General features: G+C 49.0%; 1 protein-coding gene across 2 annotated transcripts in view; it reads left to right on the forward strand.

Moving 5' to 3' along the window:
- clstn2a (calsyntenin 2a) overlaps positions 1–26,564 on the forward strand; it is a 732,023-nt gene that overhangs the window by 628,069 nt on the left and 77,390 nt on the right. For both annotated transcript variants that reach the window (XM_085990522.1, XM_085990521.1), the window contains one exon: positions 18,311–18,473. In XM_085990522.1, coding sequence (XP_085846648.1) covers positions 18,311–18,473 — 163 coding nt within the window. The remainder of the gene's footprint in view (positions 1–18,310; positions 18,474–26,564) is intronic.

Here is a 26,564-nt window from a genome sequence, read left to right on the forward strand (position 1 = left end):
GAGGCAATCTGGCTGGACGACCCCCTCAACCGCCCGCTGCCTGGACCAATTGATGGCTTTTTTAGCCAGGCCCAGGAGCAGACCCACAAGGAGGTCCTCCAACCTGCCCGCTCCCCTCCGCACCGGGTGACCGTAGATCAAGAGCGTGGAACTGAAGTGCAACCAAAAATCGAGGAGCAACCCCTTCAAATAATGGAAGAGGGGCTGCAACCTCTCACACTCCATGTATATATGAAACACGGACTCCTCCAGGCCGCAGAAAAGACAGGCGGCCTGGGAGTCCGTGAACCTAATTAAAAATATATTGCACGGGACTGCTCCGTGCAACACCCTCCAGGCCAAGTCCCCAATAGAACAAGGGAAGACTCCCGCATAGAGAGCCATCCATTGGGGACCTCCGCCGGAAGGCAAGATGGCACGGCAAGGCGTGTCCGGACGGCAGGCGAAGATGGCAAAGTGGAGAGTGTGCAGGAGCAGCCCGTACAGGAAATACCTCCGTGCGGAATGAAAAGGCACGGAGGGTATTTCCTCGAGACGGCTCAAGTTGTGAGGCACCAGCTCCCGAGGGGAGTTTCGGGGCCGGGCGCCGATGAGGAATTCCGTCCGAACGGGGGAAAGCTCGGGCGGGATCGCCCCATGCGCTTGAGCCGCCTCGATACACCTTGTGGCGCCGGGGCGCAGTGTCGCTTTCATCGACTCAATGGCATTGACCGCGAGCTGGACGTTGGCCCAAGACATGCGCCGCGCCAACTCCTCCGGCGCCATCCAGCCCGCTCCTCCACCATTGAGCAGGTCCCCGACTCGCATCACCTTGCCAGGCACAGCCCTGCGCTCCGCCAGCCACCCGAACCCGCGGACGTGGAGGTGCGGATTCCTGAGCAGTGGCTCCCGAAGGATAGCCGCCGTTCCTGATGGGGGAGAGCTGCGCCTGGAAGCGACGTAGTTCCAAACCCATAGCAGTTCCTGGTAGAAGACAGGCAGCTCCCGCAGGCTGGCACGCGTGCCGCCCACTTTCACAAACAGGAGCTGCATGTCGTAATTGAGGCCGTGCAGCTGGCAGAAAAAAAATGTCGCCAGCGCACACCATCTCGGAGGATTCTCGACGTACAGGTATCTCTGCAGCGTCTGAAGACGAATGTCGCAGCCTGGGTGCGAAGGCACACCAGCGCCTGACCGCCCTCCCTAAGCGGGAGACTCAGAACCGCGGCAGAGACCCAGTGCTTCCTTTTGCCCCAGAAGAAGTCGATGAGCTTCTTCTGCATCTTGGCGACAAATGCAGGGGGAGGGATCAAAGTGACCAACCGGTACCACAACATGGCAGCCACCAGCCGGTTTATGACCAGCGCTCGACCCCTGTAGGACAACACTCGGAGCAGTCCTGTCCAGCGTCCTAAGCGAGTGGTGACTTTGGCTTCCAACTCTTGCCAGTTCGCCGGCCAGGCGTCCTCGGCAGGGCTAAGGTAGACTCACAAGTAGAGGAGGTGCGTGGTGCTCCAGGTGAAGGGCCTGAACTCCTCCGGCAGGGAGTCCACCCGCCACTGACCCACCAGGAGTCCGGAACATTTCTCCCAGTTGATCTTGGCAGAGGATGCGTCCGAGTAAATCTGCTGGCATTCCCGCATCCTCCGCAAGTCAGCGGGATCTGTGACCGTGAGGAGCACGTCATCGGCGTAAGCCGAGAGGACCACCTCCATGCCCGGCCCTTGCAGAGCCAGTCCCGTCAACCTCTTCCGCAAGAGGCACAGGAAAGGCTCCACGCAAATGGCGTATAACTGACCGGACATGGGGCATCCCTGACGCACCCCCCTCCCGAAGCGAAGGGGCGCCGTCAAGGACCCATTAACTTTAATCAGATACTCTGCGGCAGCGTACAGAAGTCGGATCCGGGCGACAAAATGCGTCCCAAACCCGAATGCGCGCAGAGTCCCGAAGAGATACTCGTGATCCACCCTGTCGAACGCCTTCTCCTGATCCAGGGAAAGGAAGGCGACCGACAGACCAGCCCTCTGGGAATGGTGGATCAGGTCCCGGACCAGATGGATGTTATCGTGGATAGTCCGGCCCGGGACCGTGTAGGACTGGTCGGGGTGGATCATGTGGGCCAGCACGGCGCCAAGGCGAGCAGACATGGCCCTGGCAAAAATTTTATAGTCCGTGCTGAGGAGGGAGACCGGGCGCCAGTTCTTAAGGAGGCGGAGATCGCCCTTCTTAGGCAGCAGGACAATAACCGCCCTGCGCCAAGAGAAGGGCATCTCCCCGGTCGCCAAACTTTCCCCCAGGACCCGCGCGTAGTCACCCCCCAAGACGTCCCAGAACGCCCTGTGGAACTCCACGGTCAGCCCGTCCAGCCCTGGGGACTTTCCCCCGGAGAGCTGGTGGAGGGCGCCGGTCAGCTCCTCCAGACTCAGAGGAGCATCCAATTCTTCGGCGCCCTCCAGGCCGACCTTCGGCAGGCCCTCCCACAAAACTCTGCGCACATCCTCGCTGGACGGATCCGGAGAGAACAGAGCCCTGTAATAGGCGCGGGCCTCCGCGCTGATTTCCTCCGGATCCGAGACCAGAGATCCGTCGTCGGCGAGCAGCCCCAAGAGCTGCTTACGGACCCCCCCCCCCCGTCTTTTTTCCAGCGAGTAGAAGAAGGGGGAGCCGCGGTCCAGGTCCCGCAGGAACTGGATCCGCGACCGCACATACATGCCTCGGGACCCGACGAGCTGCAGGTCCTTCAGCGCGCCCTTCTTCTCTTCGTACACCTTCCGCAGGGCCGGGTCCTCGACGACTTGACCGAGACGGGACTGCAGGTCGAGCACCTCCTTCTCCAACGGCCCGACCCGGGCCTCCCGCCTCTTGGTTGACCCCTTCGCGTACTCCTGACAGAAGAGATGGACGTGAGCCTTGCCCACGTCCCACCATAGCCTCAAGGAGGGGAAGCCCCCCTGCTTCCTTCTCCAGTCGGCCCAGAACCGACAAAACGAATTCCGGAACCGCGCGTCCTCCAGCAGCAGGTTGTTAAAATGCCAGTACGCGGACCCCCCCCCCCGCGTGCGCAGCGGAACGAGCTCCGCCCACACCAGGTGGTGGTCCGTGCACGGCACTGGCCGCATGGAAGCCGCCAGAACGCAGGAGACGTACGCCCGGGAAATGTAAAGGCGGTCGATTCTGGACCTTCCTCCTCCAGACCCCACGTAAGTGAAGGCGCTGGAGTCGGGATGGAGATTTCGCCAGACGTCCACCAAGCCGAAGGACCCGACCAGGTCCCTCAACTTCTCCATCGCCGCCGGGCATCGCAGGGGACCCGGACGGTCCCTCGCCTTGAGGGTGCAGTTAAAATCCCCCCCGAGGATGACGCACTCGTCCACGTCGATGTAACCCAGAAGAGCGGACACTTCTTCAAAGAAGTGCACTTGCTGCGCACCGGCCTGAGGGGCATACACGTTCACTAGATGGAGCGGCACGCCCCCCAGGCGAACAGTGACCTGGAGCAAGCGGCCTGGCACATGCTCCTTGACCCCCAAGATCTCCGGCTGAAAATGTGGGGCCAGCAAGATAGCCACCTCGCTGGAAACGTTGGAGAGGTGACTCATGCTGACCCCTCCTTGCCACTCCAGGAGCCACGTGGCCTCGTCTCCCGGAACGGTGTGGGTTTCTTGCAGGAAGCACACCGCATACTTCCCGTCCCGAAGGACCGAAAGGTTATTAAATCTGCGGCGAGACTCCCTGCTGCCGTTGATGTTGAGGCTGGCTATGGTTATCTTCATATCAGAAGCATAGTGCAACCTCTACCTACACCTAACGGGAGGAGGGAGCGCAGCCGCTAGTCGACCTCCACTCCCTCAGCAGCCCAGTGAGGAACGACCTGAGCCGACGCAGCTCGAGCGGGCTCACGTCCGCGTCCGCGCCCATGATCTTGACGGCGGCGCGGACCGACCCGATGAGCAGCGCCAGCTCCGACCACCTGGCGAGGGCCAGCCGGGTCTTGTTTTGACGACCCTGGCACACGGCCACAAAATCCTGGAGTTCCCTGATGGGAATGAGGGGAGACTCGGCGAGGGGCACGAGGTCATCCATCGCCTCGTCGGCGATGGAATCCAACTCGTCCTCCGCGCCCATCACCGAGTCCCCGTCCTCCTCCGGGGGGTCGCCACCAGTGGCCGACCCGTCCGTCGCGAAGTGCGCAGCGAATGGCTCGGCCGCATCGGCCGGCCCCGCCTCTGCCCGGATCCCACTCCCAGGATCGGTGGCAGAGGATTCCTCCCTGGGCTCCTCCGGGGGCGCCGGGCCAGAAGACGGTGGCGGTTCGGAGTCCCCCTCCGCCTCAGACGCCAGAACATCCGGAGAAATCAGGGAGTAAACAAATGGAAATTCCTCTAGGACGTCCGGCGCCGGAGACACAGTCCGGGGGCCCTCCCCCTCCACGCCACCAGCCTCCGACCCAGCAGAAGGGGTGCCTTCAACTAAACCCTCGACCAGGTCGAGCAGCCCCTGGGGAATGTCTGGGTCGCATTGGGCGAGCTCATTTTCCTCGAGCTCGCCCGACCCAGACCCCAGGCCGCCCGACCCGGCGAGGGGTAACGGCACCGAAAGAATATCAATTTCTGCCGTGGGTTGTTCCGCGACCCCCCCCACGAGCAGGGACTCATCCCCATCCCCGGGAGGCACGTGCTGGACAGACACATCTGCCTCAGCCTCCCGAGGGACAGGCGACCCCTGCCGATCGCCGGTGATGATGACAGCGTGGGGGGGGGGCGCAGTACCCGCGGCGGGCGACGACTCGCCCAGGTCGGAGGGACCTTCCTCCTCCCGGTCCTCCTCCTCTTCTAGGGGGTCGCGCCTTTTTAGCACGGAGGGAGCGAGGGAGACCTCCATGTCTCCAGAGGCCTCCTCCTCTGCTCCCTCCGGTGGAGCAGGTTTGTCGGGTTCCTCGGGCCCGAGCCCGGCTGCAGGTATTGATGTTTCCGCCACGGCGGTCGCGACCACAGGCTCGGGCACGAGGTCCCTCCCACCCTCGTCTGCCCCGACCAACTCCGCGAGGAGCGCGGGTGTCAGGGGCTCCAGGTTCAAGGGCTCGCCCTCCCCGGGAGGACCCACCCTAAGGTGTTTGACTTTTCTCCGCGCCTTCCTACCGCCCGGACGCACTCCCTCCCCCCTGCCGGAGGCCTTGATGGCATCGGCCTCCGACGACGACCGCGCATCGGTTGTTTGGGGGGCGCGGCCAGACCCGGGGAGAGGAGCAGCGGCGGCGCCCAACTTGGCCGCACCAGACGACCCGGCGGCTTTGGAGGCGGGGCAGTTTTTCCTGATGTGCCCCACCTCCTTGCAGGCGTGGCACCGCACGCCGTCCAAAAGGCGCGATAGGCGGTCCCCTCATGGAGGACGACGAAAGCCCCGTCAGTGTCCTCCTCCCGCGCCAGCTGAATAAAGAGCTGGCGCCGGAAGGAGAAGACGTGCCGAAGGCTGGCTTCCCGGCAGCCGAGCGGGATAGGCGTGATCCCCGACCTCACCTCCCCAAGATGGCGTAAGTGGGGGAGGAGGAGCTCACCAGGAATATAGGGTGGGACGTTGGAAATAATGATCCTCCGCGCGGTGGCCTCGAGAGGATCCACCGGCAGGAAGGTCCCGCCCACGGTGAGCCCCTTGGCGACGGCCAGGGACACCGCCCGCTCCGACCCCAGGAAGAACACAGCCTTCCCGTACATTTTTGAGGCCGCGACAATGGCTGAGGGGCCGACAACCCCAGCCATGGCTTTTACGCAGGCCTCAATAGTCATGTGGGGGTGAGTGTAGCTCTTCACCCCAAGCTTTTTAGTTATTAAAGTGAAAGGTGACGGGGCAGCAGAAGCAGCGGGAGCAGCCGTGGCTGTGGCTGCCACCGCCGTATATGACCTTGCTGACCCCGTCACCGGCGATGAAGTAGTCGCCATTATGGGTGTTTTTTTTTTAAAAGAGCCTCACTCACCCCAAGTCACAGGCCTGAAAGTGTTAATGGCCTTAGGTTAATTAGTGTCTTCTCTTGAGCAGAGGGAGCTGTTAAATTGAAGGCACACCTCTCCCCTTATTAACTAAAATTGGGAGAGGGGCCTTCTCCCCTCTGCTCAAGTGGCAATTAATTAATGTATATAAAATGGAGGTGCCTCAGAGAGAGAGGCAAAGAGAGACGAAGAGAGAGAGAGAGGGGGTGGGTGTTGGGAAGGAGGGAGGCCGCAAGGGCAGGGTCACCACTCAGGATGGTGGGTGGGTGTCGGCAGGGGTGCACTCTCCGATGGAAAAATAAAGTCTGTTGTTGGTCTTCCGGTGGGGGGAGAAGATGTCTTCACCCGGGAAAGCTGGAGAATGCCCAGGCTCAGTCCTTTACACCAGGTCTTAAATGGGTTGATTGACTTCGCCTAGGCAGCTCCAGCTGTCCCAGGTCAGGCAGTGGAAGGGGTGTTTTAATAGTGGTGTGTGTGGCCTAGTGTTTTACAAGAGCCACACACACACACACACACACACAGACACCCCTTGGTGTTCCGGCCTTCTGTCTTCTTTCCTCCCCCCACCTACAAAACAAAGTCTTTAGGAGAGTGCACCTAATAACACCCACCTGTAGATGTTTTTATTCTTCCCTCCTTCCAAAAGGTTGGTCGGTGGTTGTTTCTCCCCTCTCTCCCTCTCCTGAAAAGGAGGCCAATTTGGGGAGGCAGTGATGGGAAGGGCCTCTCCCCTGGTTGATGATGAAGTTGGCCTTCCCCTTCCTCCTCTCCTCCTCTGTCCTCTCTCTCCAGGCACCTCAGTAGTTGAAGTTGATGGTAGAAGGAGACCACCACTTTCCACTCTGTTTCTCCTTAGACAGCAAGGCTGAGAATGAGCTGAGCAGGTCCAGTCCCTGCCTTGACTCTCTGTCCAGGTCAAGGCTTCAAACTCAGGGCTTTTATTAAGTAAGAATCTTGGCATCAAGTTAACACAGGGCAACCATCATTCATCACCGACCCAGCCCTTATGAGTAAAACCCAGCTCTTATAAATAAGACTCACACCAATCAGGAGGATCCATAAAGGCAGAGCTAGGGAGGAACATTAATGGTTACACCTGTAAAACATTACAGACATTAACAAGTACAACAACAGACAATCCAGAACACAGAGTTATTTCATCACAGTGTGGGATGTGCATGTGACTTTTATGAGATGGCCATAGTTGTTGGATGAGTGTTGGGCATTTAGGTATTTACACCATCTGGGCACAGAGTGAAGTTGAGATGGAGGGATGTAGAGGTATTGAAAAGCAGGTACCCACCCTGACCACCAGAGTGAGGTCGTTTAACTTTTTACGACACTGTGTATGTGTCCTCTGCACCAGGCTCCGCGATGACACATGCTGGGCCACCTCCCTCCAGACTCTTCTAGACTCGTGGAGCAATGGCCTCCTGCCAGTCTCTGGAAAGAGCACTGCCCATCGCCGCTCAACTGCGCCAACCAGAGCCACCAATGCTCTCTCCCTGGGCCTTTGAGTACCCATCACAATTGTTTCAGCTGAGTAGGTGTTTGCAGGCCAAGGTTCAATGCTGCAATGAGCAGGGTGTGGCTGTGCAGCAAGATGGACCCTCCCCTTAAAGAACTGGACGGCACCAGTCTGTCTGAGTTCCAGGGTAATTGACCTCACCTGAGCTTCAGTAGCGTTCTGAGGTAGCGCTTCGCTCCCCAGCGTTAGCGCCTTAAGAGAGGTGTGTAGCGCTTGATTTAGTGCTCAAATCACCTCCAGGGGCGATGAAGACGAATTTCGTGGTTGGAGGCGATAATTAGTGCTGAGCGCTAAACTTTGCGCCTGGCCGATATTAGCGCCCCAAAATAGACGATACCCACTTATTCCCCCTAAGTATCTATGGAGTCATAGCCAGCAAGAGTGAAATAACTTCAACAGAGGAAGGAAGAAAAGATAACAAAAAAAGCTATTGTTTTGGTTCTTTAGTCACACTCAAAGCTGGAAACACTTTCCTAATAACCTCATTCCAAATCAAAGTGGAAACATTCTGTTTAAGCAAATAGTTCATTCTTTGGAGACGCTTTATTCATTAGAAATTCTATCTGGTAAAGTAACTAATCTTTTATCTAAATACCCAAAGGAAACAGTAAAGATAAAGGTTTTTTTTTAAATATTTCCATTGTAATTTCCTGCAACTTTGTGGTCCTGTGAACCACAACAGGAGTGTGTGTTAAACATTAAGCATTGTGGTAAATCTCACAATACCACCTTGTTTGAATCTTGTCTCACTTTGACATTAAGCCAGCATTTTGATAAGAAAATTGAATGTCAGATGATAGCAAACAGAAGGGTTTTGTTCCCTGAGGGACAGGCTAATGCAGGAAATAATCGGGGATCATGTCTTTCATTGTACAACTTTCTTTTCTCGGTGACAACATAATTTTCTAAAAGGAATGTATTATTTTTATACGGAAGATTTGTATCCAGTAATATGCAAACAATTCAAGTCCTACGCAAATAGAGGAGCTCCCTATGGGAGTTGTAAAAGGTGTATAACGCCTTATGTAAGTATTTAGTTTACTATCTTGGACCCGTTTAGAGATTTTGGAATCCTTTCTCTCCTGTGGCCATTTTCCTTCATTTTCAAGAAGTTAATGAATAAGGACATTGGATATAAAAGCATTTTCCACATTAATGAACATTGAGTATCACCTTGGTGAGGTATGATCCTGTGCTAGTAGTGCTCTGGTCTTTTACCATTTCCCAGCACTGTCTAGGCCTCAGATAGAACAGCACACTCCTCCCCCTTGTATTAAATCATTAATGATATAAACTTCAAATAGAAACAAAACATGTAAAATTTATGCTTAAATGCTAACACAGTTCAGTTTGTTGCCTTTATTTTCCAAGTAAGATTTAAGATAGTCTCCAGCAAAAAAAAAGCAATTCAAATCATTTCCTGAAGCAAGCTCTTTTCCCTTTGTGTGCATGTTAGCAGCCAAATTGGAAGGGGATAGGGGTTAGAACCAGCTGGTCACAACAGTAATCCTTGTTTCTGAACCAACTCACTGCAGGACGTTGGGCTGCTGGGCCAGTCTGCTCTAGGCTGTTTGATCCTGTAACAGCACAGCGATTGCCTCTTAATGTCCCAGTTTTTCAGGCTTCTTTCATCTACCTCTTTCCAGGGCTCCACTCATCCTCAACCCCTCCTGTTGCACTGTTAATGTTGCTTCAAGATACTTGCCATTAACCATTCATATTAAATATTCACAACTAACCTGTGTGCTGTGAGGAGGATGCCGAGAAACTACAGGATGATTTGGACAGTTTGGGTGATTGGGCAGAAGCATGGCAGATGCAATATAACGTGGATAAATGTGAGGTTATCCACTTTGGTGGCAAAAACAGGAAGGCAGATTATTATCTGAATGGCAATAGATTGGGAGAAGGGGAAGTGCAACGAGACCTGGGTGTCCTTGTGCACCAGTCGCTGAAGGTAAGCATGCAGGTGCAGCAGGCGATTAAGAAGGCAAATGATATGTTGACCTTCGTAGCGAGGGGGTTTGAGTACAGGAACAAGGATGTCTTGCTGCAGTTGTACAGGGCCTTGGTGAGACCACATCTTGAGTATTGTGTGCAGTTTTGGCCACCTTATCTGAGGAAGGATGTTCTTGCCATGGAAGGAGTTCAGCGAAGATTCACCAGGCTGATACCTGGGATGGCAGGAATGACGTATGTGGAGAGATTGGGTCGATTGGGCTTGTACTCGCAGGAGTTTAGAAGAATGAGAGGGGATCTCATTGAAACTTATAAAATTCTGAAAGGACTGGACAGACTAGATGCAGGAAGGATGTTCCCGATGGTCGGGGAGTCCAGAACCAGGGGTCACAGTCTAAGGATAAGGGGTATGCCATTTAGGACAGAAATGAGGAGGAATGTCTTCACCCAGAGAGTGGTGAACCTGTGGAATTCTCTACCACAGAAGGCAGTAGAGGCCAATTCATTAAATATATTCAAGAAGGAGTTGGATATATTTCTTAAGGCTAAAGGGATCAAGGGATATGGGGAGAAAGCAGGGACCGGGTACTGAATTTGGATGATCAGCCATGATTGCATTGAATGGCGGAACAGGTTCGAGGGGCTGAATGGCCTACTTTGTATCACGAGGTATTCACACCAATTAGATTAATTAATTCAGATGTAGTCCGTGGCCAGGGTCAGGATGGTGTGACTAGAAGTGAGGCAGGTACGGGGATCCAGGAGGTAGTGTTGGAGGAGCCGCAGCCCTTGCACTTGTCCAACAGGTTCGAGGCTCTTACTCCCTGTGAGGATGGGAACAGGGACTGCGGGGAGGATGAGCAACCTGGCCACAGCACCGTGGAGCGGGGGGCCATTCAAGTGGGGGGGAGTTAAAAGAAATGTTGTAGTGGTAGGGGATAGTATTGTTAGGGGGATAGATAGAGTTCTTTGCAGCCGAGAGCGAGAGTCCCGAAGGCTGTGTTGCCTGCCCGGTGCCAGGGTTAAGGACATCTCCTCTGGACTGGAGAGAAACTTGGAGTGGGAGGGGGAGGATCCAGTTGTCGTGGTCCATGTTGGTACCAACGACATAGATAGGACAAGGAAGGAGGTTCTGCTGAGGGAGTTTGAGCAGCTAGGGGCCAAATTAAAAAGCAGAACCACAAGGGTAATAATCTCTGGATTATTACCTGAGCCACGAGCGAATTTGGCTAGGACAAATAAAATTAGAGAGTTAAATGCATGGCTCAAAGACTGGTGTGGGAGAAATGGGTTTTGCTTCCTGGGGCACTGGCACCAGTACTGGGGCAGGAGGGAGCTGTTCCGTTGGGACGGGCTTCACTTGGCCAGTGCTGGGACTAGAGTCCTGGCGGATCATATAACTAGGGCTGTAGAGAGGGCTTTAAACTAACTAGTGGGGGGGAGGTTCCTAGAGAGCAAATAATAAAAATGACAACAGAGAAGGTCATAGACTTAGGTAGCAGTGGGGAAATTAAAAACCAGAGCATATCAGGAAGGGGCAGAAGGTATGGAGTAAAAGGTAAAGTAATAAAAAGGGCAAAAGCAGGAACTAAGTGTCACAAAACATATTTGAAAGTTCTCTATCCGAATGCACGTAGCATTCGTAACAAAATAGACGAGTTAATGGCACAAATAACTACATATGGGTATGATCTTGTGGCCATAACAGAAACATGGCTGCAGGGTGACAATGCCTGGGAATTAAACATACCAGGTTATTTAACAATCAGGAAGGACAGGCAAGAAGGAAGGGGAGGTGGGGTGGCTATGTTAATAAAGGAAGGAATCACTATAATACAGAGAAATGATATTGGGTCAAAAGATCAGGATAATGAAACAGTTTGGGTGGAGGTAAGGAATAATAAAGGGAAAAAAACACTAGTGGGCGTAGTCTATAGGCCTCCGAACAGTTACAACTCTGTTGGACGGAGTATCAATCAGGAAATAGTTGAGGCTTGTAATAAGGGAACATCTATAATTATGGGGGATTTTAACTATCATATTAATTGGACAAATCAAATTGGGCAGGGCTGCCTTGAGGATGAGTTCATTGAGTGTATTAGGGATGGGTTTCTTGAGCAGTATGTAACTGAACCGACCAGGGGGCAAGCAACCTTAGATCTGGTCCTGTGTAACGAGACAGGATTAATTAAAAATGTCCTCGTAAAAGATCCCCTTGGAATGAGTGACCATAACATGGTTGAATTCCATATTCAATTAGAGGATGAGAAGGTTGGATCTCAAACAAGCGTGCTAAGCTTGAATAAAGGAGACTATGAAGGCATGAGAGTGGAATTGAGTAGAGTGGATTGGGAAAATAGATTAAAGGGTAAGACAATACATGGTCAGTGGTATACTTTTAAGGAGTTATTTTACAACTCCCAAAAAAAAATATTCCACTGAGAAGAAAAGGGTGTAAAAGAAAAGACAGCCATCCGTGGCTAAGTAAAGAAATTAAGGATAGTATTCGACTAAAAACAAGGGCATATAAGGTAGCCAAATCTAGTGGGAGGATAGAGGATTGGGAAAACTTTAAAAGACAGCAAAAAATAACAAAAAGTTTGATTAAGAAAGGGAAGATAGATTATGAAAGTAAATTAGTAAAAAATATAAAAACAGATAGTAAGAGTTTTTATAGTTATATAAAAAGAAAAAGGGTGGCTAAAGTAAATGTTGGTCCCTTAGAGGATGAGACCGGGAAATTAATGGTGGGAAATATGGAGATGGCAAAAACACTGAATGAATATTTTATATCAATCTTTACAGTAGAAGACACTAAGAATATCCCAACACTGGACAAACAGGGGGCTAAAGGGGGGGAGGAGCTAAACACGATCAAAATCACTAAGGAAGTGGTACTCGGTAAAATAATGGGACTCAAGGCGGATAAATCACCTGGACCTGATGGCTTACATCCTAGGGTCTTGAGGGAAGTGACGGTAGGGATTGTGGATGCATTGGTAATAATTTTCCAAAACTCCCTGGACTCGGCAAAGGTCCCGGCAGACTGGAAAACTGCTAATGTAACACCTTTATTTAAAAAGGGCAGTAGACAGAAGGCTGGAAACTATAGACCGGTTAGCCTAACATCTGTGGTAGGTAAAATTTTGGAGTCCTATATTAAGGAGACAGTAACAGGACATTTGGATAATCATAATTTAATAGGACAAAGTCAGCATGGTTTTATGAAGCGGAAGTCATGTTTGACAAATTTGCTGGAGTTCTTTGAGGAAGTAACATATAGGGTGGATAAAGGGGAACCAGTGGACGTAGTGTATTTAGACTTCCAGAAGGCATTTGACAAGGTGCCACACAAAAGATTATTGCTTAAGATAAAAAATCACGGGATTGGGGGTAATATTCTGGCATGGATAGAGGATTGGCTATCTAACAGAAGGCAGAGAGTTGCGATAAATGGTTCATTCTCAGACTGGTAATCAGTAACTAGTGGTGTTCCGCAGAGGTCAGTGCTGGGTCCCCAACTCTTTGCAATCTGTATTAACGATTTGGAGGAGGGGACCGAGTGTAACATATCAAAGTTTGCAGATGATACTAAGATGGGAGGGAAAGTAGTGAGTGAGGAGGACATAAAAAACCTGCAAGGGGAGATAGACAGGCTAAGTAAGTGGGCAGAGATTTGGCAGATGGAATACAATACTGGAAAGTGTGAGGTTATGCACTTTGGCAGGAAAAATCGTAGAGCAAGTTATTATCTTAATGGCAAGAAACTGGAAAGTACTGAAGTAAAAAGGGATCTGGGGGTCCTGGTGCACGAAACTCAAAAGGTTAGTATGCAGGTGCAGCAAGTGATTAAGACGGCCAATGGAATGTTGCCTTTCATTGCTAGGGGGATAGAATATAAAAATAGGGAGGTATTGCTTCAGTTGTACAAGGTATTGGTGAGACCGCACCTGGAATATTGCGTACAGTTTTGGTGTCCATACTTAAGAAAGGACATACTTGCTCTCGAGTCAGTACAAAGAAGGTTCACTCGGTTAATCCCGGGGATGAGTGGATGGACATATGAGGAGAGGTTGAGTAGATTGGGACTCTACTCATTGGAGTTCAGAAGAATGAGAGGCGATCTTATTGAAACATAAGATTGTGAAGGGGTTGGATCGGGTGGATGCGGGGAGGATGTTCCCGATGATGGGTGAAACTAGAACTAGGGGGCATAGTCTTAGAATAAGGGGCTGCTCTTTCAAAACTGAGATGAGGAGGAACTACTTCACTCAGAGGGTGGTAGGTCCATGGAATATGCTGCCCCAAAAAGCTGTAGAAGCTACATCATTACATAAATTTAAAACAGAAATAGACAGTTTCCTAGAAGAAAAGGGAATTAAGGGTTACGGGGGGCGGGCAGGAATTTGGACATGAGTCTAGGTTCGGATCGGTCATGGCCCTGTGGGTAGCGGAGCGGGCCCAGGGGCCGTGTAGCCTGATCCTGTTTCGTGTGTCTAATTCTGTTAGATTCAGGAGATAGTCCTGTGATAGTGGATTGGCGGTTAGGATCAGATCAGCCATGATCTTATTGAATGGCGGAGCAGGCTCGAGGGGCCGATTGGCCTACTCCTGCTCCTATTTCTTATGTTCTTATGTTCTTATGTGATGCCAAGGTTACATGCACATTCAAGTTGACATCTGCTGACACCTGCATCCATGCAGCCTTGGTCTCAGTGGGAGGCCTCTTCCTGCCTGACCTAGGGAAGAGGACCTCCCTGTGGGCCCTAACCCCATCCAATAATGCGTGCAGTGAAGCTTCGTCGAATTTGGAGGCAGCTCGGGGTCTGGCACTGGCCACAGCTGCTGAAGGCTCCTCTGCCATCCTGCATGGTTCGTTTGGAAGCCAACAGAGGAAGCAATGCTTGCTGTGGACCTTGAAAGCACCACGAATGATGACATCATACTGTGGGGCTTCCTGACTGGAAATGGACAATTAGCAAGGCTGCCCACATGCTGGAAATTAATTGGCCACTTGAGGGAAAATTGCGTGCAGCTGGCTGACCCATTTTTTTGTGTGTCAGAACCCCACATTCGGGGAAATCCGACCATTTCCCACACAATCCACAAAATCGGGCCCATAGAGTCGTAACAGAACAGAAGGAGGCCATTTGGCCCATCGAGTCCGTGCCAGCTCTCTGTAGAACAATCCAGTCAGTCCCATTCCCCCACTCTATCCCCGTAGCCCTGAAAGTTTATTTCCCTCAAGTGCCTATCCAGTCTCCCCTTGAAAACATTGAGTGTTTCCGCTTCCACCACTTCTGTCGGCAGCGAGTTCCAGGTCCTCACCACTCGCTGTGTAAAAAAGTTTTTCCTCACGTCCCCCCTGTATCTCTTGCCCAAAACCTTAAACCTGTGTCCCCTAGTCCTTGCACCATCAACTAGTGGGAACAGCCTTTCCCCGTCTAGCCTGTCCAAACCTGTCATTTGGGCAGGAATTTGGACATGAGTCTAGGTTCGGATCGGTCATGGCCCTGTGGGTAGCGGAGCGGGCCCAGGGGCCGTGTAGCCTGATCCTGCTCCTATTTCATGTGTCTAATTCTGTTAGATTCAGGAGATGGTTCTGTGATAGTAGATTGGCGGTTAGGATCAGATCAGCCATGATCTTATTGAATGGCGGAGCAGGCTCGAGGGGCCGATTGGCCTACTCCTGCTCCTATTTCTTATGTTCTTATGTCCTGCTCCTATATGCTATGTTTCTATGTTTCACACAGTGCTGTTGGTGCTTTCTGGTCTCTGGCCCTAATGTCGTTGTTTGTGCTTTTTTTGTGGCTAGTGGCCATTGAACAATTATCAGCGATGGTCACCAGCTTCACCCATACTGCAAAAGCAAAGGAATTCCCTCTTCTGTTCACCCTGCCTCCCAGCCCACATGGAAATGAGACAGGTCATACTTAATTTGCATATACAATGCAAATTATTTTCCAACTAATTTAATTTAACTGATTTTCTCTACACTTGTTGAATATATTACTTGGAAAGTGAATTCTTACAGCAAATTAAGTAAATCAAGCTTTCTCTACATCTGTTTACCAAATAATTTTGTATGATTTTTATCCTCCATCTTGTCAGTGGAGCAAACAGCATGACATCATCGCTGTGCGCAGCGCCCCGTCCGCGAACTTGGCTCGTGCCCCCTGACCTACCGCCAGATGCTATGCCCGAGAGGGTCAGGGGGGGCGTTTTTGTGGCCGGGGCAATGATAATTAAAGGGCAGGTGTTGGGCAGCCATTTTTGTTTTGGGCCGCCTGTCAGCACATGCCCCCTCTCGCCTCCTCCTGTGGGGTGCTGGCCGCGATCCGTCAGCCTGGCACTTCTCTTGAGTGCTGGGCTCCTTTGCTGACACCCCGCTCCCCAGTGGTCCAGCAGGGCCCCGGTGCGCACAGTGCTAGGCCCCTCCCCTTTAATCAGGGGAGGGAGGCCTGTAGTACCGCGGTGCTACGTGCCGATGCGTGGGGCGCTGCTGCACATAGTGTGCGATATTCCATGGGAGCGCCCCAAGAGGGAGGGGAGCGCTTCCAGTAGCGCACCACCTCCTGCTTGGGGTGCTACCATTCAATATCGGGCGCAGGGGCGGGAACTTTTTCGGGGCGCTAGAAAGAGCGGCATGAGCCAATTTTCCCCCCTTTATGTTTTATTGTCTTGCTGGTTATAAAACAAAAAAACTGTTTTGTTTATCGAACAGTTTTGCCAATAAGAAGAAGAAAGCTGTTGCCAATAAACACGATAGTTAACAATTTAATCATGTCCTGCCTACACTGCAATTGAAATCGTTTTTGGACCAGTTACAACACTATTTGTAAAATGGCATGAAAAGTCTTTAAAAACTGATATATGCATGTCAGAGGATGCACTGCCATTATCAGAGCATATGATCTGCAATGTTTTATTCTGCTGCTAAGGTATGTAACTGGAATAAAAACAGAAAATGCTGGAAACACTCAGCAGGTCAGGCAGCATCTGTGGAGAGAGAAACAGAGTTAACGTTTCAGGTCACTGACCTTTCATTGGAACTGTAAAAAGTTAGAGATATAACCAGTTTTAAGCAAGTACAGAGGCAGGGAAAATGGTTGGGGGGAGTGGGCGGAGAGGAAAAAACAAAAGTGAAGCTCTGTGATAGGATGGAAGGCAGGAGAGATTAAATGGCAAAAGGGATAATGGTGCAAGGGAAAAGGGGGTGGTAATGAGAGAAGTAAAGAAACAAAGTAACTGGCCTGTCTCTTTTAAGGCCACAATATTTTATTGCTGGATAGCTGAAGATCAATCCTCATAGGCTCATCCTGAGCTCAATTAGAGAGCAGTTTATACGTAGATTGTCAGCAGCAACAATAATATCTGACTTTCTTTCCTTCTACTGAGTGTTTCCTGGTCCACCCACTGCACTTAATCGGCCCGAGTGCATCCCAGTCCTCTTGCTCGACTGCCCACAGATCCCAAAAGCTTGCTGGTCCACCTGCTTGTTTACCTACCTCTAGTCCTGCTCGGCCTGTTCACCTCTCTGCCGAACCCAAGGTCCTGACCTGCCTGCCTGCCTGCTTGCCTGCCCCAAGTGCTTTCCAGACTTGTGAATTAATCCAACTCCTGTTTGTTGCTGGCAGTGAGGTGTCAGTTTCCTTTACCCAGGTGAAACACACAAATAGCTGTGCAAATCCACATTGTAAGAACTCATTCTTCAGGCCACACAGAAAGGGCATATTCCCATGAGAAATATCAGTTGACCGTTGCTTATGTAAATGAGCATTATGAATTTAAATATTCTGTTCAACAAATTAAAAGGAATGTTACAAAACAATCAGCCTCAGTTTTCTTATGCAAATCCGACCAATTAAAGCTGAATGTTCTCCGTGATGGCTCAGAAATTATGTCCATGATCTTAGGCAAATGAAGACTGCAATATATAATTGTTTTTACAATACTTTGTTACCATGATCACCAACTTTAATATTCCTTTTCCCATGCAAATTAGCCCTGCTGCTAATCACTGGCAATGCATTGAGCTTATTCATGGTACTGTATTAAACTAAATGATAATGTAGTCATGAATCACACCTGGCACCTGGACATCATGTACCATGGAGACACTCGGTTTTTATTTGCGGGGGAAGCCCCTGGATTGAGAAATGAAGTAATGATCTTAACTTGTATTCTATCCCTATATAGCAAAGAACCAATTGTTTTGTTTTAAAATAAATGACTGAGAAAGGTAATTTAAATACTTATGTTTCTTTCACAGAATGAATAAAAATGGATTTTCAGAGGGCAATCAATTCTGGCCTGTTGAATAATGATAAAATTCTGGTTACTACATCTGCTTTGTGCAGACACATTTATTTTATTTTATCATTTCTCGCAAATATGAATTCCAGATTAAAAAGCAAATCTAAAATATCAAGTGCATTCAAGCTATTTGAGGGCGTATGAATTCATATTTAAATAGAGCTGGCAATTCTTTCAAATAGGATTATGATTTAAACAGCAATTGCCTTATTGGACTTTTATCATGGTAATCAAATTCCAGTCTATCTGCTGGCATTTACCAAGAGCAGGAAAGAATGTGCAAGCTATTAAATTATTTAAATCTTGTAGTAGCAATAATGCACATTGTGTCTCATAATGTCTTAATATAATTTATGTTGCAAGGCTGCTAATAGTGCTGTAAAGCACTGAAAAGAAGGATGGTGTTGAATGAGCTAAAATGCAAGTTAAGTAATAGGATTATTAAATTATTTGTTGGTCTCTGGGATGTTGCAAAAAAACGTGTTCAAAGGTACTTGTACTCTCTGAAATGAAATAAAACTAGAGCCATTCTCCCTTTCAGATCTGTGACAAGGAATGGCATTATTACGTTGTTAATGTTGAGTTTCCTGTGGTGACATTGTACGTGGATGGAATAACTTACGACCCGTACCTGGTGACAGATGATTGGCCAATCCACCCGTCGCACATTGACATGCAGCTAACTGTTGGAGCCTGTTGGCAAGGTAAGATCTTCAAATGGTGGGGAAGGCGGGTAATAGTTGGGTTGACGTTTTGATTTCAGTCCAACTTAGAATTGAATGTGGTCGTAGAGTTTGTACCAAGCTTAATTCAACACAGAAGCAGTGACAGAAAACTGCCCTTTAAAATGATTAAGATCACTTCTTTAGAAAAGTCCTGGTCTCAACTCCCTTTCTAGGTTACAATGGTTTATTGTGTAATATAATTCACTTTCATGGTGCAACTCTTCATTTGGGACATTTTAATCAAATGTATATAGATCAGAAATGACCATGTGAAACAAAGGCCTCCTTCTACAACCTATTCTAACCAAGCTTCTCCAGTTTTGGTGGCTTGGTTCCCACTAACTGCGCACTTCTGTAAAATGTATCTCACTATGAAAATAGCCCCGTCACTAATAAGATATAGCATTCTGCTGTGCCACAAATCGCATAACAATGGCACATTTTAGACCAGCTCCCAGTATTGTCACGTGGTGTTTTGCTTGCATGGTGAGTGGCCATGTTTAATTTAATTGTTAGAGAAACAAAATACTGCACATGTTGGAAATCTGAAATAAAACTGAAAATGCTGGAAACACTCAGCAGGTCGGAAAGCATCTGTGGAGAGAGAAACAGTTAACGGCCCTGAATTTGCGGTCGGAGACTTCCCGCGGGGAAATGCCTCTGATCCCTAAATAAAATGTCCATGTACCTGGGGCCTCAGGAGTCACGGAGACTTGCGGTCCTGGGCCTCTCCGGGTACCTGCGGGAAGAGACCCGCATATCTCGGGTGCATGCGGTTCGCGAGTGCCCCTGGAATCACGTGGGTTGGACGAACGAATGATGTATGCACGGAAACCCCATAAGTATGAATGGGAATATCCCCAAAAATATACATAGACATCAAATAATGTTTTTAAAAATCACATTTAAAATTAATTAAAATTGCATTTAATTAAATATTTAAAACAAAAATTTAATTTTTTGAAAAATAAATGTACATGTTTTAAAGGGGCTAAAAATAAATTTACCTTATTTAACAAGTTTTTAAATGTATAAATTATTGATTAAATTTTGTTTTTCTGTTTTTCAAAACTCTTATGCTGGTAAAAGCACTCTTATAACTGCTTTTACCAGGCGTAAGAATTTCACGGGCATTCGCTGGGCAAATAGCCTAACTCTCCACCCGCGGATGCCCTTTTCCCAGGGATGCAGATGACCTGTCAAGAGAATTATTGATAGATCGCAAGTTCCGGGTTTTAGCGCATGCACAGTGCATGCCTAAACCTGTAACTTGTGCGGCCATTAGGGGCGCGTGCGCACCTCCTACACACCCGTAGGAGTCGCAAATTACGGCCCAACGTTTCAGGTCGATGACCTTTCATCCAAACTTTCATCTTGGTCCCATTATCACCCCATTTTTCCTTGCATTATCATCCCTTTTGTCATTTAATCACTCCTGTCCTCCACCCTATCACGGGCCTTTCCCTACCGCCTTTTCCCCTGGCTCTGCTATTGCTTAAAAGTTGTTCATCTCTAATATCTTCGCGTTTTGATGAAAGGTCTTCGACCTGAAACGTTGGGCTGGATTTTCTCGGGTCCCACCCGCACAGTGCGGGGAGACCTGGGAGACGACGAGAAACCCGGTACGACATGTTTCCCGGCACGCTGTGGAGTTTTAACTCCACAGCGTGCATGCGACGTCAGGGGTGCGTTCCCCACCCGGAAGTCAGCCTGATTGATAGGCTAGCCTCCAGTGGTGCGGGGAACTCAGAGAAGGAGGCTGCAGCAACAGGTAAGTGCTGGGCCCAGGATGGTGGGGGCGGGGGGTCCGATCCACCGAGGGGAGGAATGTCCGAGGCCCGGGGCGGGTGGCGGGGTCGGATTCCTGATCCTGGAGAGGACCAGGCTGATGGTGGGGGAGCTTGAGAGGCTGGGAGGAAGCACTCCTACTCCTCCCGGCCCACAAGGATTGCTCCCCGAGGCTGAGGCCACCTTGTTGCAGCCAGCGGGAATCCCAAGCCCCGGGATCCACGGCCACCTGCAGTAAAACCTGCAAAGCTTCAGACTTCAGGCCTCATTTTAATATTTCAATTGCCAGCCCACCACCTGGCAACGGGTCGGCAGCCCACCAGCCCCCCCGCCACCCCCCCCCTGTCCCGCCTGAGTGAAAGGTGAAAGTGGGCAGGTTGGGGCCAGGGTTCACATTTTTGCAACTTTCACTTTACCCCCACGCCTCCAACCCACCCGCTCTTTCCTCAGAAAATTCCGGCCATTAACTCTATTTCTCTTAAAACAGATGTTACCTGACCTGCTGAGTATTTCCAGCATGTTCAGTTTCTTTTTCTCAACTTAATTGTATTTAGGTTAATTGTAACACTCTTAGGGCTGAAAATTCAGTAGGGTTAGCGCCCATTTTGCGGCGCTAGAGGGCCTAGCGCCGCAATGATAGCCGTTTCTGAAATTCACTTCGGCGCTGCCATCGGCGTTAGCCGGTTGCGCTGCGCCGGCACCGATGACGTCATCGGTGTGCGCAGCGTCCCGGTTGCCGTGGCAACGCGCCCGAACGCCAAAATTCAGTTGCGGCCGCCTCGCCCGTGGCAGCCGCAACTAAGACTCTGGCAACCGAGTCTTACACAAGTTAGCGCCGGCGCATTAAGGTCGCGCAGCGGCCGGCCGCTTTCCCGCCGGCCGCCTGCCCGCACCTCCCTCCCCGGACTCCTCCACCCCCCCCCCCCCCCCACGGAACAGATGCGTCTGGCCTGCAAGCCCGGCACTTGTCCGAGGTGCCAGGCTCATTTTTGAAAAAATCAAACGGCCAGCGATCGGGTGAAGGCAGCGCCTCCTTAACGGGAGGAGGAGGCCTGCACTTCCCCAGCCTGCCGCACCGCATCGGGTGCCGCAGCGCCGGATTAGCGCCGCAATGCGGCACTCAGCGCCCATTGGGAGGCACTCACACCCGCCAGTAGCGCCGGCAGCCGTCTGGGCGCGGCGCTACTGAATTTTTGGCGCGCGCAAGGGAATTAGCGCCGGCGCTAAATTTCCGGCGCTAAAGCCCTGGCACGGCGTCAACTCAATTTCTAGGCCTTAATACCATCCGCTTTGAGATTAGTTAACTGTGCCACAGAGCAGGGATCAAACCTTTCTGGTGTACCTGACTGAGCACTGCACCAGATGGGGCATTTGCCAGTGAAGCAGCAGGAAATGATTTTCTTGCAATTTTTAATGAAAACAAAAGTTCTTGGGAGTAATCATTGGCGTTATCCATTCTCTGTTAATGACAACCAGCATAATGGCCCAGAAATTCGGGTCGGGGGCTTCCCGCGGGTGCAAGCCCCCGACCTGCACTTACCTTGCGCGCCGGCCGTTGAGCTGTGGGCCCCTGTGGAATAACGATCCTGGAGCTCCTCCAACTGCCGGCGCGCAGTGCTTGCGTATCCCAGGGGCGCAGTTAGTTCGATGCGTCCCCTGGGATCACGTGGGCCATGGAGAGCCAATGGCAGCAAGGAATGCTTCATTCATAAGTTTGACAGGAAGGCCTGTCAAACTTATAAATACTATAAGCCGCAAAACATCACTAAATCTTCAAATAATTTTTTTAAAAACCATCACATTTTTAAAATAAACTATAAATTACATGAAATAACTTTTAAACAATAATTTAAATTTTTGAAAAAATTAATTACATTTTCTAACGAGGCTAAAAATAAACTTACCTTTCTTTAAAGTATTTAAAAATAATAAACCTGTGGAAAAAATGTTTTAATTTTAATTAATTCACCACTTACCTTGTAAAAAGCAGGCCTTGCAACTGCTTTTTACATGTCTAACTTCTGGAGACTTACCTTCCCGGGAAAACCTGCAAAAGAAACATAAGTTTGATGCGCACACGCAGCCTCTCCTGCGCACACGTTCGACTTCTGAACCCCTTCTTTCAGGGGAACGGAAGTGCCGGTTTCCCACACATGCGCAGTGCATGCAGGAAACCGGCACTTCCATTGGGCTTACGGGTGAGTACCCCGTGCGTACTCACCCATGGAGACCCGAATTTCTGGGCCATTGTTCATTCATTTTATAGTGTATTTGAACCCTGGTGTGGTGTGAGCAATAAAGACTTGGGGCTGGATTTTACCTGCCGAGACGAGTTGGGGACGGGACTGCTGCCTTCTGGGTTCTAGTCCCGCCCCCAGCGACGTCCGACGCACAGACTCTATTTTCCCCTGATTGGCCTTGTTAAGTTCGCCCTGCGGGCTTGCCAGCCAATTAATGGAAAGCCGGTGTCAGATGATGTCAGTTGATGACACTTCCTCTGCCGGTTTTCTTAAAGGGACATGTAGCATTTATTTTTGACAAATGAATCGTCAGTGTTTGACAGCATTGCAGTGCTGTCAAACTCTGACAGTCACTGTTCAAAGGTGAGCCCTTGCACTCAGGCTCTCCGATGACTCCTTAGGATAAAACAGATGGCAGCTGCAGGTGAGGTTACAGAAGCGATTTGTCACTTCTCCCAATGAGGTGAGGCCACACAAATACTTCAAAGCTTGTCACCTACAAAAAAATCTAAACACATTAAAAATTACTTTCCCAACATCTCCTTACCTCTGATACTCACCAGTGTCCCATTGGATCCTACACACCACTTCTGCAGCTGTCATCTATACACAAACATTACAACAGATCCACAGCATGCCTCACTTACCCTGGTGGGGTTCCCCGACGTCGGGAGGCCTGCAGCAGAAGTCTCAAAATGGGAAAAAGTCTCTTAACTGCCCGTTAACAGGTAGTTAAGTGGCTATAATCCTCTTCCCGCCGCTAGATGTCGGGTCCCTGCGTAAATCGGGAACCCGACTCCTGGGAAGATTGTTTGGAGGCGGGTTGGGAGTGGGTTCGGGACCCGCTCCCATTCTTTTTGATTTTGCCAGCAGTCCCGCCTCCAAACCCGCCTCCTCAGGGCTGGTAAAATCCAGCCCTAGGGTTCAGAAGGAGTGGGACTCAAATGATTCTTAGAAAGATTGTTGATCAAATTTCCACTAGCTTCAGTAATTTGTGTGAATATCTGTTAGAAAAAAATCAGTTATTGTGTAAGATTGCTAACATTTTTGATATTCAGGTGTTACCACTTGACCAATTTAGTTTCTTCCAATGTATTAACCAATTTTATATAGATAGTTACTGTAGTTTTTAAATGACCTTTATAGTGATCAGGGTTCTAATGTGTGATCCTGAAGAAATGCATTTACTGACAAGGACATTCGAACACTGAGAAAAACCACCTATGGTTAATTTACTAGGACCTTGCCAAAAATCACATTGTTTATATATCTTTGATATGTGTTGGAGGACGATCCCATGATCCTATTCTGCTTCATTTATTGGGGATGCTCGGTTGGATGTTCTGCAATATCAGCACCCTTGTGTAAGGGGATTTAACAACAGATATGACTTAAACCAGCAGCCAAAGGAGTAACAGGATGAAAAGCAAACGACAGCCATAGTTAGATTTTTGGCAATCATTTCTAGGCTTATTAAAAATAGAAGATTAGATTTTACAAATTGTATGTTGGCCTTTTTTGGATGCAAATTGATCAAATGTTTATTACATGTGCAAAGATTTCATGTTTACTTATTTATACCTCAACTAATTGGTTGAATGATTAGTGTAAATGAAGGATTGTGTTGCCATAGTAACAGGTAGTTAATTAGCTAAGTAATTATTTCTAATAGCTGTTGGACTGTAAAGACACCACTTTTTACAGAAGCATGCAAGATCTGCTGAACTTGTAAGTAATTTTGTGCCAGTGTATTGCTTCAGTTCTAGAGGCTGATATTACAGGATTGCTATATTTGTTCCACATTGTATAACTAGATGATGAAATATGGTGTAGAGTTTTGGGTCTATAATCTAATCAAGGATTTTCTGTTTAATCCCTGGCATTGTTACAAATTGCCCAGATATTGGGCAGGCATACTCTAGCTAATAACAAGCAAAAGCTCACCTATGGGATTGGTCTATAGTGCTGAACATAAGAACATAAGAAATAGGAGCAGGAGTAGGGCACTCGGCTCTTCAAGCATACTCTGCCATTCAATAATATAATGGCTGATCTTTTACCTCAGCTCCACCTTCCCGCACAATCCCCATATCGCTTAGTTCCCTTAGTATCCAAAACTCTTATCAATTGTCTTGAATATGCTCAATAACTGAAAATCCACAGCTCTCTGGGATACACAAGGGTGCTGGGATTATTCCTTATCATTAATTAATTCTTTAAATGTTTACCATTGCTTTCTACCATATATCTTTTAACCTAGTTTCCCAATCCACCTTAGCCAACTTACCCCTCATACCTAGGTAGTTTGCTTTGTTCAAATTTAATACCCTAGTTTTGGATTTAACTAAATCACTCTCAAATTCAATATAAAATTCTATCATATTATGATCACTCTTCCCCAGAGGCTCCTTTACCACAAGGTAATTAATTAACCCTTTCTGATTGCACAATACTAGATCTAAAATAGCCTGTTGCCTAGTTGGTTCCTCGACATACTGATCTAGAAAACTATCTTGAATACATTCCATGAACTCGTCCTCCACACTATTACTGCAAATTTGGTTTGCCCAGTCTATATGAAGATTAAAGTCCCCCATGATTACTGTATTACCTGTGTTACATGCACCTCTAATTTCCTGATTTATACGCTGCCCGACACTACAACTACTATTAGGGAGCCTATAAACTACTCCCACCAGTGTTTTCTGCCCCTTGTGTCAGCTGTGGCTCAGTAGGTAGCACTCTCACCTCTGAGTCAGAAGGTCCACTCCAGAGACTTCAGCACAAAAATCTCAGCTGACACTCCAGTGCAGTACTGAGGGAGTGCTGCACTGTTGGAGGTGCCATCTTTTGGATCAGTTATTAAACCAAGGTCCCATCTGCTCTATCAGGTGGACGTAAAGGAGCCCATGGCACTATTTTGAAGAAGAGCAGGGGAGTTATCCTCAGTGCCCTGGCCAATATTTACCCTTCAGTCAGCATCTCTAAGACAGATTATCTGGTCATTATCATATTGTTGTTTGCGGGAGCTTGCTGTGCGCAAATTGGCTGCTGCATTTCCTACATTACATTACAGCAATGACTACGCTTCAAAAGTACTTCATTGGCTGTAAAGCGCTTTGGGACGTTTGGGATGTCTTGAGGTCATGAAAGGCGCTATATAAATACGTGTCTCCTTTCCTTTCCCCTTTCTTCCTTTCCTTTGTTTCCTCTCCTTCCTTTCCTCTCCTTTCCTTTTCTTTTTATCCTTTCCTCTCCTTCCTTTGATTTCCTTCTCCTTTCCTTCCTTTCCTTCCTTTCCTTCCTCTCCTTCCTCTCCTTTCTCTCCTTTCTTTCCTTTCCTTTACTTTCCTCTCCTCTCCTTTCCTTCCTCTCCTTTCCTTTCCTCTCCTCTCCTCTCCTTTCCGTCCTTTCCTTCCTCTCCTTCCTCTCCTTTCTCTCCTTTCCTTTCCTTTACTTTCCTCTCCTCTCCTTTCCTTCCTCTCCTTTCCTCTCCTCTCCTCTCCTTTCCTTCCTTTCCTTCCTTTCCTTCCTCTCCTTCCTCTCCTTTCTCTCCTTTCTTTCCTTTCCTTTATTTTCCTCTCCTCTCCTTTCCTTCCTCTCCTTTCCTTTCCTCTCCTCTCCTCTCCTTTCCTTCCTTCCTTCCCTCACACCCCCACCCAAACTGATTTTCCAAGCGAAGATCCTTTCTCTCTACTGTCTTTATCCCATCCTTTATTATCTACCCTCTTCCTTATCCATTTTGCCTGTGTTTTCTAAAAGTCAAGTATCCTGGAATATTTAGTTTCCAACCTTGGTCACTCTGCAACCACGTCTGTAATGGCTATTAGATCAAACCCATTTATTTCTACCTGTGGTATTAATTAATCTATTTTGTTGCGAATGCTTCACGCATTCAGATATAGTGCCTTTAGCTTTAACACATTAGTCTCTCATGCCCTAATTACCTTTGTTAAGCTCTCTGTCCCTTCCTGACCCACCTTCCTGAACCTGAGAATAATATCTGTACTAAAAAAAACAAAATGTCAGAATAAGATGAGAT

The sequence above is a fragment of the Somniosus microcephalus genome, chromosome 6 (genome assembly GCF_052327205.1).
Source record: "Somniosus microcephalus isolate GS21.2 chromosome 6, FLI_Smic_1.0, whole genome shotgun sequence".
NCBI classification, from domain to species: Eukaryota; Metazoa; Chordata; class Chondrichthyes; order Squaliformes; family Somniosidae; genus Somniosus; species Somniosus microcephalus.